At 50.6% G+C, this 15068-nt stretch overlaps 1 protein-coding gene across 1 annotated transcript; it reads right to left on the reverse strand.

The window, feature by feature from the left end:
* Positions 1-1752: 1752 nt before the first annotated feature.
* EIF4E1B (eukaryotic translation initiation factor 4E family member 1B) lies at positions 1753-4972 on the reverse strand. The gene is made up of 7 exons (XM_038535452.1): positions 4955-4972; positions 4684-4859; positions 4260-4355; positions 3443-3506; positions 2543-2656; positions 2218-2357; positions 1753-1867 (listed from the first exon to the last, which is right to left on the reverse strand). The coding sequence occupies exons 1-7, from the start codon at positions 4970-4972 to the stop codon at positions 1753-1755; spliced, it is 723 nt and encodes a 240-aa protein (XP_038391380.1).
* Positions 4973-15068: the final 10096 nt, after the last annotated feature.

Consider the following 15068-nt stretch of genomic DNA (forward strand, 5'->3'; position numbering starts at 1 on the left):
GGGCCCCGCCCCCAGACCGGCCCCGCCCCCGGCCCGGAGCCCCGCCCCCAGGCCTGACTCCGCCCCGCACGCCCGCCGCCGCTGGGACCTCCCCAGCGCCCTGCGGACCTGCCTGAGAAGGATGATGGTGGCACCACCGCAAGTCTTTGGCACGAAGCGGCCCCAGTTACTCCTACCCTACAAGGCCCAGTACCGGCGCCACCCCAGTCCCCAGCCTTGCTGTCGGAGCCGAGTCCTGGAGAAGAGTAACTGCTGTTCTGATGAGCAGATGGGGACAGCCATATAGATCCTGTTTTTAACACACGTGCAGGCCGTTTTATTACAGTGTCGTCGAGTCAAACGCGCTTTTCACTCAATGGAAATTCCTCTCTACCTACGCTGGCTCAAACTCAGACCAGGTGGCATCTGGGTCTTGTGAGCGCGGCGCCTGCTGCTCCCTGATACTTCAGTTTCGCTAAGGGCATATACCGGATCCCTGAGCTCCAACCCTTCTGACATTGAAATCTGTCCCTGGCTCTTCCTCCCCCTTTCCCCATACTAGCTTGGGCCTGATTGGGCCCTGTGGGGTCTCACACGAGCACCCCCTCAAGGGGGGACAGGAGATTAAGGTTTTGGGGGGCCAAATATTAACTTTAGAACTCTCAAAAATAATTCTAATTTTGTTCAAAAGTGTTTATTTAGAACAGGAACAGAAAGGAGCTTAAACTAACCTTTTTTTTTTTTTAAGATTTTATTTATTCACAAGAGACACAGAGAGAGAGGCAGAGACATAGGCAGAGGGAGGAGAAGCAGGCTCCATGCAGGAAGCCTGATATGGGACTCCATCCTGGGGCTCCCAGATCAGGCCCTGAGCCGAAGGCAGATGCTTAACTGCTGAGCCACTCAGGCTTCCCTTCATCACCTTTTTAGTTAATCCACCTCAAGCAGAACTATGAGAACTAACCACTACTGTCCTGCACTCCTGGACCAGGACCTCATCTACCTACCCACCTCCACATCACCATGATCATGAGGCAGGCGAGGCCCGGACATCCCTGGGCACAGCTGAGGAAAGGGCAAGAGGACGCACGTCTCTCTGTGAGATAATGGAGTTCTGCCTCTAAGACTGCAACCCTTATGATGTACAGCCTGCTCCAGGGACCCACATCCAGTTGAGGGAAGGTATAAGGTACAGGGTAGGCTCCAAGGCTACAAAGCTGATGAGAAGGCAATTCATAAAGGCTTGAAGTAGAGTAATCCAAAGAGGAGCACCCACCTCCCACACCTCCACCCCTACCCCCACACTCTGTCCTCAAGCTCCAGCTTTCAGAGTGTCAACAGCCTTGGGCCCCCTCCCCCTATAAGAATATGGCCTTCAGACCACCCAGCCCCTTTCCTAGGGGTATGCACAGAGTAAGTGCTGGAATGTAGGATGCTCTTGTCATCTTTCCACCTTTGGTTGAGCTTTGCTTCCCCCCAGTGACTCACCCCAACCCACCCTCAGATGAAACAAAGATACTCAGGGCTTTCCTCAACCTTTCCTGGGCCCTCAGGCTGGCTCCCTGACCACAGAGCTGTCCCTAGGCCTGAGCCCCAACTCACGTTAAAGAATGTTCATATTCACTCCAAGACATGGGAGAACCCCATTCTCTAACCCCTCCTCCTGCCCTACATCACCATTGTAGTCTAGTACCCCCCACCCCCCACCCCCCACATACACAGGGCAGGGAAAGGCTCAGGGGCAGCTGAATGGATAATGGTGCCAAGGTCTCATCACACCACAAACTTATTCTTGGCTAGGGAGTTGCTCTTGGTGGCCGTGTCTGCATGAGCCTGGTACCCAATGACAATCTTCGTGGAGAGGCCCAGGCGCTCCTTGTAGACCCGCCTGGAGGAGGGGGAGGAGGAGAGGAAATGAGATCGTCATCAGCAGGTCCTGGAGATAACCTGGGATCCTGGGTCCTCCTTTGACCAGAATTCCTATCTTGGTTCCAGCCACCATCACTCTTTGTGCATCCTTACTAGGTAGAAACCCAAAACAGGACTCTTTAATGCAGAAGAAGAGTCTTGCTAGAAAAAGCTTGAAATCTGGATTCCAGACCCTCATACAAGTGGGTAAGGAAGTAGGGGGAGAGGACACAGAAAGTTCCAGAGGTCTCCCTCACAGGCCAAGCCTCTACCCGCACACACATTCACCTTCTCCCCTAGAAGAGACTCTGTGCTAGGGATCCCCCTCACCCAATGTGCAGCACGCCCTCCTGGTTCTCTGCCTCCCTCGTCCACACGGCAATCTTGTCCCCCTTGGTTCGAATGTTGATAACAGCCCCACACACCTCCCGGCTGTGCTCCTCAAAGCTCTCCCCGATCAGACACAGCAGCTAGGGCCAAAAAGAGAGGATAGTGAGAGCTCTACCTGAGTCACAGGGAGTGCTCCCACTATCTGGGAGACCACTGACTCTACAATCAGCTCAGTCTCTTCTAGTGGGGACCCTCCCCACCCCACCCCACCCCGCCCCTCCCCTTCCCACCCCTCACCTCCTTTCCTCTCCCCATCCGCACTCACTGTCTCTAGCCACAGGCGGTCCAGCTCACTGTGGCGCTGCTGCTTGGCGAGACTGACCAGCCAGCGGCCACCCCTCTTATTCCTGCTATCTTCCCACATGGGCTCAATGCCATCCTAAGATGTGGAATGACAAATCAATGGCCTCCCTCTGTTCAAAGGGAAGTGAGGGCCCAGCCACCTTCCCAGGCCGTGCTCTGGCCCCTAAATAAGCCTCCACAGGCCAGGTTCCCTCTTGCCTCCATCCCCTCTGAACAAGCAAGTTCTACCACCAGCCACTCGGCCTGCAACCCCTCCTATGAGCTCCCCGCAAGCCTCTGATCCTCCACACTTGTCACCTTTTGTAGCCATATATATATATATATATTTATACATACACACACACAGGTTTGTCTCCTTTGCGGAATAGAGCTCCTTGAAGCAAGAGTTCAAATGTGGGTGATTAAGGAAGCCTCTGGGGCAACCTTAGTGTGTATAAGGGCAGACATCCCAGGCCGGACAGAAGTCACCTGGGGAGATGTTTAAACCCTGGTAGTAGCACACACATTCCCCCCCACACACACACACCTGCTGCATCAGTACCTCCAGATGTGAACATCAATGAGGGCCTAGACATTGAAGCCGAGTGTTCTCAGGCCATTCTGATGCAGGTCCCTTGTTAAGGAGCCGGGCCAGAAACCTGGGCTCCTTCCTAGTTCCCTCTGCTCCTCCCTCCCCGTTCGAGACTCTTAAATATCCTAGGGCTCCAGCCTGATGCTCTGTCCAAGCTTCTGTGTAGCATGTCCTCAGATTGGAAAGGCTGTCTGCGGCACCCCACCCCCAAACTCCATGAGGGAGGAACACAGCAGCCGCTGAGGAGGGTTAGCCCTCTTGGGGCCTGAGGGGTGGGGAGGCTGAGCTTACCTTGAACAGGGCGTAGTCACAGCCGGAAGAGAGCTTACTGGCCAGCTGGATGTGACTGTACATCCTGGAGAGAACACCCCCACCCCCACCGCAGGCTGAAAAAATAGACTTTTTAAGGCCTGGGTCCTACTTACCCCATCCCCCCCAAACTCCTTACCAGATGCCACTGTGTTCCGCCCACATTCAGACCTCTGAGGCTTTGCTCACACTCACCCCCTCACCCCCAGCCTGGAATTCCATCCCTATTTACCCAAACCCTCAAATCCCACCTTGTCCTGGGAGTCTTCCTTGACCATCCAAACCTCTGGGGAGGCTTTTAGAGCCCCATTGCTGGTGGCAGGGCGTGGGTGTCAGGCACCCCTCCAGCTGAGACCCAGACTCTCAGCCACCCCTAGGGTTTGTAGGGCACCTGTCAGATCTCTTCCCTTGATTACCCATGGATACTGTCAGGCAGCCTAATCCTCATTTTGTGGCTGTGACCAGATCAGAGAGGAAAAAGAACTTTCCCAGGACCACAAAGCCATGGAGCAGCAGTCAGAGTCAACTTCTGGCTTCTCCAACCTCCCAGGCTCTCTCCCTAGGCCCGGAGAAGGTTTCAGAGGGGCCCATGTTCCAACCCCAGTGACCCCCACCCACAAGCAGAACCTACCAAACTCCAGCCCTCAGCAAATGCTGAGAGGTCCCGGGGGTGGGGATGGGGGCTGGGAGGCTGGAAAAGCTGTGTAAGAAACAGCTTCTTGGAGGGGTGTGGTCTGGGAAGGATCCCCAGCTCAGAGGCCCCTGGCTCAAGCCTCCCCTGGGAGCAACAGATACTCACGCCCAAAAGTCTTCCACGGTGTCAAACTTGGTGACCAGACGCAAGTTGTCCTGCCAGGTTCGGCTGCGGTCATTCTTAAAGAACCATAGAGCCCACCTGGGGTGGGGGTGGGGGGTTGAGGGGAGGCCAGGAGGAAGCAGAGAGCCCTCCCAGGCTCACCACCAGCAGCACCTGTGCTGGCAGGGAAGTCCTGCCCCTTCAAGGACAATTGAGGAGATGGGGTTTGGGCATAACTCCCCCGGCCAGGGTGACTGGAGTCAGTGATCCTGAAAGTTTGAGGCAGGATGGGGAAATTTAACCCAGTATCTCAGCTAGGTTAAGGCCAGAAGCACCAGTGGGGCCCAAGCCTTAGGCCAGCTCTGACCTTTCTTGGAGAAGGAACTAACTGGGTCCAAGAGGTGCAAGGCCACACCACTAGCCTTACCTGTTCAGCAGCGGATGTAACTCCAACTTGACCCCTGGGGGGCCCCCATCCTGGGCCTTCCCCCTCTGGGACAGCAGGGCCCCAGGGGTATTCAGAGCCCCCTCTGCCCCTTCTTTCTCATCTTTTTTTTCCTCCTTCTCCTCCCACTTTCGGATTCCACTCTCAGCCTCCCTGGCCTAACCAAAGAAAGAAAGCCAGGTGAGCAGCAAACCCCAGGCCGGCCACTCCAGCCTGGTCCCCAGCTGCACAAGGGGCAGGAGGGCAGACTTACAGGGCTGGCAGTAGCCATGTAGCAGCTTGGGCTTCGCCCCAGCTGGCCCCCAGCTGCTAGCTTTTAACCCAGTTGTGCTGTCTCTCCCGCCTCCCCACCGCCCCAGAGCACGGGATAGGGAGGAGCCAGCATGGAAAAGGAGAGGAGAGGAGAGGAGAGGAGAGGGAAGAGGGAGGGAGGGGAGGGTAGGAAAGGAAAGGAATCCCCTCCCTCCCACCCTCCCTCACCCCTTCCCCCTTCCCACCTCCTCGAAAGAAAGAAAAAAAAAAGAAAAAAGAAAGAAAGAAAGAAAGAAAGAAAGAACTTGCACTGTGCATTCCATAGCAAACATTTAGTGAGCACCTTCTGCAGGCAGGCAGGTAGGAGGGGACAGCTGAAATCAGACAAACCCTGCCACCACCCCCGTGGTGCTGGCCATGTGGTGGCTGGGCCCCCAAAAGGTAAAGGCCGATATTAGAGATCTGCCCTGAGTGCAATCACATCTTATGGGGGATGGGCCTAGAATTTAAAGCGGATCATCCCAGCATTGGCAGAAGCAAGGACTCTGACGTAGCCAGCGTCCATAGCCAGGTCAGAGACCTCATATGTGCATTCGAGTGTCCATTCACACACCCATTTGGCTACCACTGTAGTGACACCGGCCCTTATCTAGTCTCTGGAAGCATCTGAGTTTCTTTTTTTAGGTACATAATCATTTAGAAACAGGGAGATTATATGTTAGATATCTACATGTTTGGTGCTCTTGAAAATTTGGGAAGGCCCACAACCCTAGGGCCTCTACCTCATAGGTCCACAATCCACTGTGGCTGAGGCTGACCTTTGGAAGGGCAAATGAGGTGCCATGTGTCCCTGCTGGCCCACTGCATTCCTGCTTCTTACTGCCTGGCTTATCTTTTCTCCACCCAGCATTGATGGGAGTGAAGTGTTGGGGAGAAAGTGCCACAGTTTTAGAGCCTGGGTTCAAATCCTCCCTGCCCTGGCCTCGGCCAAGTACCTGAACCTCAGAGTCTCAGTTTCCTTATCTGTAAAATAGGAATGTTAATGATACAACTCAGACATTTATTGTATTAAATGATATAAAATACATAAAGTCCACAAAACAGGGCCTGGTGTGGTAGTCAATACGAATCAGCTGAGAGCTACCCCAGGGTGCAGGAGGGATGGGAAAAGATAGGAGAGGGAAGGAGGAAGGAAAAGCTCTGGCTCTGGCTACCCTTTCCCCTGCCTTCTCAGCAGCATCCTTTCCTGCAAGAGTTGAGGCCTCTTCTCAACCTCCCCTTGACCACATTTACGATCTGAGATCTATAGAGGGTCCAATCTCTTCCCTCCACACCTAGGGAAGCCCTTGACCACCTGGAGGCTGAGAGTCGCTATCTGTCCAAACCCACATTCCCTAAGCTCCAGGTACATACCAGGCATGGGGGTAGGTGCTGTGAGTGGCCCCCGAGCTCTGCTCTACCAGGGGAGCCAGACAGCAGGTACTCTTACAAAGACCTGTGTAACACAAATGCAGACTTCTGAAGGAAAGGAATTCACAGGTGGGGAAAGATAACTGCTATGACCTGAGCTAGGGCTTTAGAGTGGCAATTCTCAAGTGCATGGATCAGAATCATCTGCAGCGCTTGTTAAACAGGCTGCTGGGTCCTGCCCCCCCCCCCCCCCACAGAATTTGATTCCTTAGCCCTGGGCTTGGGCCTGAGAATTGGCATTTCTAAAAAGCTCCCTGAGGCTGCTGGTCAAGAACCCCATTTTGAGAACAACCAGGGAGTTCCTGGATGAGGTGATGTTTGATCTGACCCCTAAAGCATGAATAAGAGTTAACTAGGTGGTAGAGAAAGGCATCCCAGGGACTGGGAGCAGCATGTGTAAAGGCCCAGGGGCAGAGGGGACATGGGACACTAGAGGGAAAAAAGGAAGACTAGAGTAGCTGATGCCCTAAGGAGGAAAGGATAGTAAGTCCTGATCTTAGGAAAAATGGAGAGCCACTGAGTGCTTCAAGTGAATACAGATGGACTGGGGAGGTAATCAGTTGGGTTTTCCAGCAAGTTCTTTGGGCTGCTGTGTAGGAAACAGACTCTGTGGTAGCAAGAGTGAGTGGGAGGAGTTCTAGTAGGTTGCTAATGTAGTTGTCCAGGTGACAGATCTGGAGATGGAAGATGGAGAGAACATAATGGATTTCAGAGGTGTTTAGAAGGAAGATTCCCTCATGTTTGGTGATGGATAGGCTCTGGAGAGATGGGGCACAATGTTCCAGCTACCTGTTGCTCCATAAAAAACCACCCCAAACTTAGTGGCTTAAAACAGCAGCGATCATCCATTTTGCTCACAGATCTACAATTCAGGTCATGCTCAATAGGAACAGGTCACCTCTGCTCCAAAGTGCTGTCAGTTGGAGTAGCTTACAGGCTGGGGCTAGAGTCATCTGCTCACTCAGTGGGGCAGTGGATGCCAGCTGTCAGCTGGAACCTCAGCTGGGAGTGTTGGCTGGGACAGCTCTATGTACCTCTCCATGTGGCCACTTGGCTTCCTCACAGCATGGTGGCGAGGTTCCCAGAAGCGGCATCCCAAGAGACGGGAAGCAGAAGCTGCCAGTTTCTTAAGGCCTAGGCTCCAAACCTGGCACAGCATCATGTCCGTTGTATTCAATTAGTGTCCCAAGGCCCACATTCAAAGACGGGGACATAATCCCACGTCCTGATTGGAAGAATATCAAAGAATTTTGGACAGAGGAAGCACTGGAGGAGGGCCAGGCTTGGGGAGAGATCATGAATCTATATTTGATGGAGAAAAAGGGAGAAAGGACCCTCCTCAAGTGACAGGCATGGTCTCAGCTGCCTTAGAGTCCTGGCCCAGCGCCTGGCATGGAGCAACCCTGCCAGCCACAGTACCCTCGCCTACCTTCTTCCACATCTTCCAGCATGCAGCAGCCTGTGGAGTCTGGGGTTAGGTCACTAAGGAAAGACCTTAGGGAAAAAAATCCCTGGCCCTAGGAGGATTTTTTTGATTAGGGATTAGGGCCCTAATCAAAGTCATCTCAAGTCTATCTGTGGAGGACTTCTCCATTGTAGGCTCCAGAGCCCTAATCCTACTGTATTGTTCCTAAAAAATCTTGAATCTGCCCATTCCTTTTACTCCCCAGTGCCCCCACTCCAGGCAAGCCCTGCCGTCTCTGGCCTGGGCCACTGCCCAAGTCTCTTCCTAGCATTCTCCTTGCTTCTTTCTGCCTCCTTACAGAACATTCTCCATGTGCCTCAGAGGACTCATTTAAAACATTAATCTGATCACTTAACTCCTCTGTTTAAAACCCTCCAGGACATCCAGAATGTGACCCAAATTCCAGGCCTGTAGGTTTCTGCATGATCCAGCCTTACAGTGCCCCAAGTACACTGATCCTCCAACAGGCCAGATTGGCTCCTGCCTCAAGGCCTTTGTCCTTGCCGTTTCCCCTCCAACTGTCTGCATGACTGACTTCTTCTCGTCCTTCAGGGCTGGGCTTAAATGTTGCCTTCTCAAAGAGGGCCTCCCTGACCATCTTATCTAAAGTAGACCATGCTCCAGCACCTGGGTGGCTCAGTGGTTAAGCATCTGCCTTCAGCTCAGGTCATGATCCCGGGGTCCTGGGATAGAGTCCTGAATCGGGATCCCCACAGGGAGCCTGCTTCTCTCTCTGCCTATGTCTCTGCCTTCTCTGTGTGTGTCTCTCATGAATAAATAAATAAAATCTTTAAAAAATAAAGTAGACCACTCTCCATAACATAACTTATAGAGTTGTCAAATCACTATGTTGTACATCTGAAATGAGTTAACATTTTGTGGCAGCTATATTGTAGTAAAAAATAGACCACACTTGCCTGCTTCAGGACCTTACACAGGTTCTGCCTTTGATTCCTAACTCAAGTGAGACCTTCCCTGCCCACTGTATGTAAACTGTTCAAGCCCTCAGCTCTACTCCAGCACTTTCTATACCCTTTCTCTTCTTCACTTCCCCTCCCAGCATAGCACCTCCGGACACACCATATATTTTACTTATTTATTTTACTTCTCTTCCTTTCTCTACCAGAACACAAGAACGGAGGCCTCTTTCGTTCACAGCTGTGTACATAAAGCAGGGCCTGGCTCTTCGCAAGGTCTCAGACAGCAGAGTGAGGAGGGAGAGCTGACCTTTAGATTTAGCAAAATGGACATCACTGATTCGGACAGAAGCAACACAATCTAAGACATCCTACTCAGTCACTAGTTCTTTGGCTGTCTGTGGCTTCCTACTAGAATTTAAGTTTTAGAAGAGCAAGGACTTCATTGATCTTGTTCTCTGCTGAATCTCTGCTACCAGAATAGTCTCTGGCATGCAGTGGGCACTCAGGAGATACTGATTGAGAAGAATAGATGCCAGCGGCCTGATATGATTTCCCCTCTTTGGGGCTGGCTCCCTCATCTGTATGAGGAAGATTGAAAATGCCTGTTTTAGGGATGCCTTGTTGAGCATCTGCCTTCGGCCCAGGGTGTGATCCTGGGGTCCTGGGATGGAGTCCCATATCCGGTTCCCTGCATGGAGCCTGCCTCTCCCTCTGCCTATGTCTCTGCCTCTCTCTCTCTCTCTCTCTCTCTCACTCACTATCTGTCTCTCTGTGTCTCTCATGAATAAGTAAATAAAATCTTTAAAAAAAAAAAAAAAAAGAAGGGCAGCCCCTGTGGCGCAGCGGTTTAGTGTCGTCTGCAGCCCAGGGCATGATCCTGGACACCCAGGATCAAGTCCCACGTCAGGCTCCCTGCATGGAGCCTGCTTCTCCCTCTGCCTGTGTCTCTGCCTCTCTCTCCGTGTGTGTCTCTATGAATAAATAAAATAAAAAATCTTAAAAAAAAGAAAGAAAAGAAAATGCCTGTTTTAAAGGATTGATTTCAGGGATTAATGATATAATGGATGCCATGCCTGGGACATAGTAAGTGTGCAAATAACATTTAGCATTCATTCCTCCCTCTTTTCAGGTCCCACCCTGCCTGCCCATCTTCCTCACTACCCTGAGGCCTCTGGACAGCAGGAATATTGATAAATGTTTCATCACAATGTCAGGCACCACACACAGAGTTAAAAAGACCCATCTGGATTTTTGCAAAACCCAGGCAGGGCTAGGATCACCAGGATCCTCATGATCCTCTTAAAAGAATGCCTTCTGCTCCAACTGCTCCAGCTGCTCCAGCTGCTCCAGTGGGGATTGGCCCCTCCCCACATTCTCCCATCCTTCCCTCCCCTCAGCTACAATAACCGTTCTCCTTAGTATATTCTTAGGAAGAGGAAAGGAAGGAGTTGAATGGAGAGGCCCATTTTCCTGGGGAAGAGAAAATAGAAATGAGGAGAGGTCCCTGAGCACTCACAGGATTAGGGTCTGGCCAGAAAGAGGTCCAGGGGCCTGGGCTCTGCCATCCTACACCCTAAAGGGGAGACAGGGAAGAGGTGGACAGCAGTGTGACACAGGGTAAAAATCCATTGCGCTGGTGAGTGGTGTCCCAGTAACCATGCTGCCTTCTTCTGGAAACAGTATGTAAAGAGGGAAACAAAGAAAAATGTAGCAGATGTTAACACCTGGTGAATATAGATGAAGAATACTGGGGTATTCGTTATATTAATATTGCAACTTTTCTGAATATTTTATTCCCTCTAGTATGCTTGCAACTTTTCTCTGGGTTTGAAGTTTTTCAAAATAAGAAAGTTGGGGGATCCCTGGGTGGCGCAGCGGTTTGGCGCCTGTCTTTGGCCCAGGGCGCGATCCTGGAGACCCGGGATCGAATCCCACGTCAGGCTCCCGGTGCATGGAGCCTGCTTCTCCCTCTGCCTGTGTCTCTGCCTCTCTCTCTCTCTCTGTGACTATCATAAATAAATAAAAAAAATTTAAAAAAAAAATAAGAAAGTTGGGTGTAAAAAGAAACAGCAACAGAGGGATCCCTGGATGGCTCAGTGGTTTAGCACCTGCCTTTGGCCCAGGGCGCAATCCTACAGTCCCGGAATCGAGTCCCACGTCGAGCTCCCTGCATGGAGCCTGCTTCTCCCTCCTCCCGTGTCTCTGCCTCTCTCTCTCTCTCTCTATGTCTATCATAAATAAATAAATCTTTAAAAATTAAAAAAAAAAAGAAACAGCAACAGAGATGCTAGTGGCCCACTCAGTAACCATTGTCCCCCTCTCATACTTTGATTCTGGGAAGTCATATGCCCAGCTAGATATCCACACTGTTCCAGCCTCCCTACAGCTAGGCATAGCCAAGAGACATGCAGAAGTCATTAGCTTCTGAAAACTCCTTGTGAAAGAGACAGACAACCAGCAAGTACTCTTTTACTCCACTTCCTCTCCTCTTGCTTTCTGCATAGATATGATGGCTGGAGCTGCAGCAGCCATCTTGGACCATGAGATCACCTTCAAGGTAGAATTCATATACTAAGCATGGTAGAGCAAGAAGGTAGGAGTCTAGGTTCTTGATGAATGTGGAGTCATCAAACCAACTATGGCCTGCCCACCACTGGTCTTCTTTAAGTGAAAGAATAAAAACCTGCTTTGCTTAAGCTTCTGTATTTAGCAACCAAATGAACTTTCTGCCTGGTCCAGAATGTAACCTGTTTTCTGCTCCTTTTGTATTCTGAATTTTTCCAGCTGCTGAATCCTCTGCCGAGAACACTCACCATCTCTTGTTAAGGTCCTTCTCATTAACCAGCCCGCATGTCACTTTCTCCTGGAGGCTTTCTATAGGTGCCCCTTCCCTCCTGGGCTCCCATAGCCCCTGTGCTACTGTTAATGTCCCTGATGGCCCACTTGCTGTGAATCCAAGGACTCATCCTCATCACTTTGGCTCCTCTGTACATTTAGCCAGCTGTCCTCAAATCCTCTTGGCTTCCCTGCTACCACTGTTTCCAGCTTCTCCTCTTCCCTGTGCTGCTCCTTTTCAGTCTTTTAGCCAGGTTCTCTGCCCCTGGCTACACATGAAGGTTGCAGTGCCTCAAGATTCTGTTCTGGACCCTCTCCTTGTCACTCTCCATGTTCTCCTGGGCAATAGCACCCTCCCCATGACTCCAGCCACCACCTCCAAGCTAATAACTCCAATCCAGTGGTGTACCAGGCTGCCTTAGACCAGCTCATGAGAGCTATTATTAAAGTTTCAGGAGTTTGCGAGCCAGGTGTTAAAGTCATTATTAAAAATTAAGTTATATCAGGACACCTGAGTGGCTCAGCAGTTGAGCACCTGCCTTTGGCTCAGGGCGTGATCCCAGATTCCCGGGGTTCGAGTCCCACATCAGGCTCCCTGCAAGGAACTTGCTTCTCCCTCTGCCTGTGTCTCTGCCTCTCATGAATAAATAAATAAAATCTTTTTAAAAATTAAGTTATATAAACTTATGGTTATATAAATTATGTTTTTAAAAACTGTATTTATTTGACACAGAGAGAGAGAATGAGAGAGCACAAGCAGGAAGAGCAGCAGGCAGAGGGAGAGGGAGAAGCAGGAGCCCGAAGCAGGGTCAATCCTAGGACCCTGAGATCATGACCTGAGCTGAAGGCAGATGTTTAACTGACTGAGCCACCCAGAAGCCCCATGTAGATTATGTTTTTTTTTAAAGATATTATTTATTTATACATGAGACACACACACACACACAGAGAGAGAGAGAGAGAGAGAGAGAGAGAGAAAGGCAGACTGAGAGGCAGGCTCCAGGCAGAGAGCCCAATGCGGGACTCGATCCCGGGACTCCAGGATCACACCCTGGGCTGAAGGCAGGCGCTAAACCACTGAGCCACCCAGGGATCCCTGTAAATTATGTTTAAAACTGGTAATAAATACTCAAAATATAACTTTCTAATTATTTTACTATTATCCAGACTCTTAAGATTGTTCTTACCTATTTCATCTGTATGGTGGAAATACTGTAAAAGGCCCATATCTTTCCAGTTTTCTGCTCTGTGACATCTCATTGACAATGAAATCAACCACGGAGAGAGAATTCACACCACGGATGTGGGCAACCTCTACAAAGCAAGGTATTTGCCTGCTTAGAAAGCCACATATTAAAGATTTCCAAGTACACCATGGCCCAAATCTATACCTGAAGCCAGCCCCAGGTGACCTCCTGAGCTCCAGGCTCAGATGTCCTATCTGTTGGACCCTCCTGTAGTTTGTCTATCAGGCATCACACAATCAGCCCCAATCAAGTCCCAAATAAGCTCTCCTTCCCCCCCACCCCCATCTCAGAAGCTGCCCCATCTCCTCAATGCCTGTTTAATTTTGCAACAGCATCTCTCACTTGCTGTCCAAGCCAGAAACCTGGGATTCCCCAACTCATCCCCGCCTCTTTTCCCCAACACCTATTAAGTTACCTCCTAAACAACATCCAACTGTCCCTCCAGCCCTGTTCCAGCCTCACTGCAGCTTCCTGGCTCGGGCTCCATCATCCCTCCTATGAATTCTGCCCCAGCTTTCTCATCATCTGGCTGTGTCCCATACCCCCAACCCACCTCCATGTGGCCCCACAAAGTGCCAATCTCATTTAGGTCTCTGCTGCTTAAAATCCAGTGACTTCCTAGTTCCTACAGTAGAAAGTACAGACATCCTTTGTGTGGTCTTTCTCTCTTCCTCCTCTCCCTCCCGCTTGATTCTTCATCACCTGTTTTGACATTCTGGAGCTCTTTGTCAAAAGTCACAAAAATTGCTTCTGGCTAATTTAAGCAGATAAGGATCTTGTTATCTAATACTGGCAGCTCAGAAACTTTCCAGGAAAGACAGAGAGTCCCCCTTGAAGACAATGCATCCTGGAATAATGCTTCAAGTCACACCACCAAGCAGACCCTAGAAAACTCCCACAGTGTTATAGAGCTGGATATGGATGATGCACCCCTCCCTGTTGGTGCTGGGTGCTCCCAGAAGTAGGGTCTCTGCTACCTATGATCTCTGGTAGGAGCTGCTACCACCAACACCGCCTGTCCTCACAAGAGCTGACTGCCCTCCTTATCTGCTTCTTCGGGTTCCAAGTCTGGGACTGGGGTGTCTGGGACTGAGGCCACATGTCTGAGCTAGGAAGGCTAGGAAAACAGTGGGAGGTGGGCCCTGCCTCAGAATGTGGAAGATCCCTTAAACATAAGAAGGGGATAGTTCCAGGCAGCCCAAGTGGCTCAGTGGTTTAGCACCACCTTCAGCCTAGGGCCTGATCCTGGAGACCTGGGATCAAGTCCCATGTCAGGCTCCCTGCATGGAGCCTGCTTCTCCCTCTGCCTGTGTCTCTGCTGTGCTCTCTGTCTCTCATTAATAAATAAATTTTTTTTTAAAAAAAGAAGGGGATAGTTCCCAGGGGCAACTACTGTGAACAGTGCTTTGGAGGTCCTTGCTGGTGTGATCTTTGTACATCTAAGTGTAAGTATGTATTTATTTGTGTATAAGGGGTCTGTATATGACTATGTCTATGTATCAAAACTGACTAATTCCACACATTACAGTTCAGCACTTCCCCCCTTACTTCACACCATTTCTTGATTTACCTCCATGTCAGTACACACAGGTCCTGCTCATCCTTTCTAACAGCAGCATAGCATTTCACTGGGTGGATGCACCACGACTAACTAGCCAGTCCCCTACAGATGGACATTTACATTATTGTCAATTTGTGTGAGTAGATCCAAGGAATGAATTCCTGGAAGGGGAACTGTTGGCTCAAAAGGTGCATGCATTTATGTTTTTGGTAAACACTGGCAGACTGCTTTCCAAAACGCATGCACCAATTTGCAGCTCTACCAGTGGCCTATGAACACTTTTTCCCCAGGCCCTCAAAACAGTCTGGCTGCCTCCTTCCCTCATCACCTGTCACTTACACATCCTGCATTTCCAGCCACAGTGCCTTTGCCCATGCTATACCCACAGCCTAAAGTAACCTTTCTGACTATGTGCCAGGTAAAAGCTTACTTCTTCCATGAGACGCAGTGCAGATGTCACTTCCTCTGTGTAGACTTCCCTGACTCCCCTAAGCTGCCAAAGTCACCTTCCTCTGGAATCCCATAGCTTTTGGGGCATAATTCTGTCATCGCTTCAACTGAGGGCTTATGTGTTCCTGGCATTCTATGGCAATTTGACAATCCCCACCATAACCACA

The sequence above is a fragment of the Canis lupus genome, chromosome 4 (genome assembly GCF_011100685.1).
Source record: "Canis lupus familiaris isolate Mischka breed German Shepherd chromosome 4, alternate assembly UU_Cfam_GSD_1.0, whole genome shotgun sequence".
Taxonomy (NCBI): Eukaryota; Metazoa; Chordata; class Mammalia; order Carnivora; family Canidae; genus Canis; species Canis lupus.

What these genes read in the sequence shown, in the direction of transcription:
- EIF4E1B (XM_038535452.1), bottom strand. An exon ending in GTGACTACGCCCTGTTCAAG is followed by an intron (nt 2,657 to 3,442) that starts GTAAGCTCAGCC and finishes TCCACATCTTAG; the next exon opens with GATGGCATTGAGCCCATGTG. An exon ending in ACCGCCTGTGGCTAGAGACA is followed by an intron (nt 2,358 to 2,542) that starts GTGAGTGCGGAT and finishes TTTTGGCCCTAG; the next exon opens with CTGCTGTGTCTGATCGGGGA.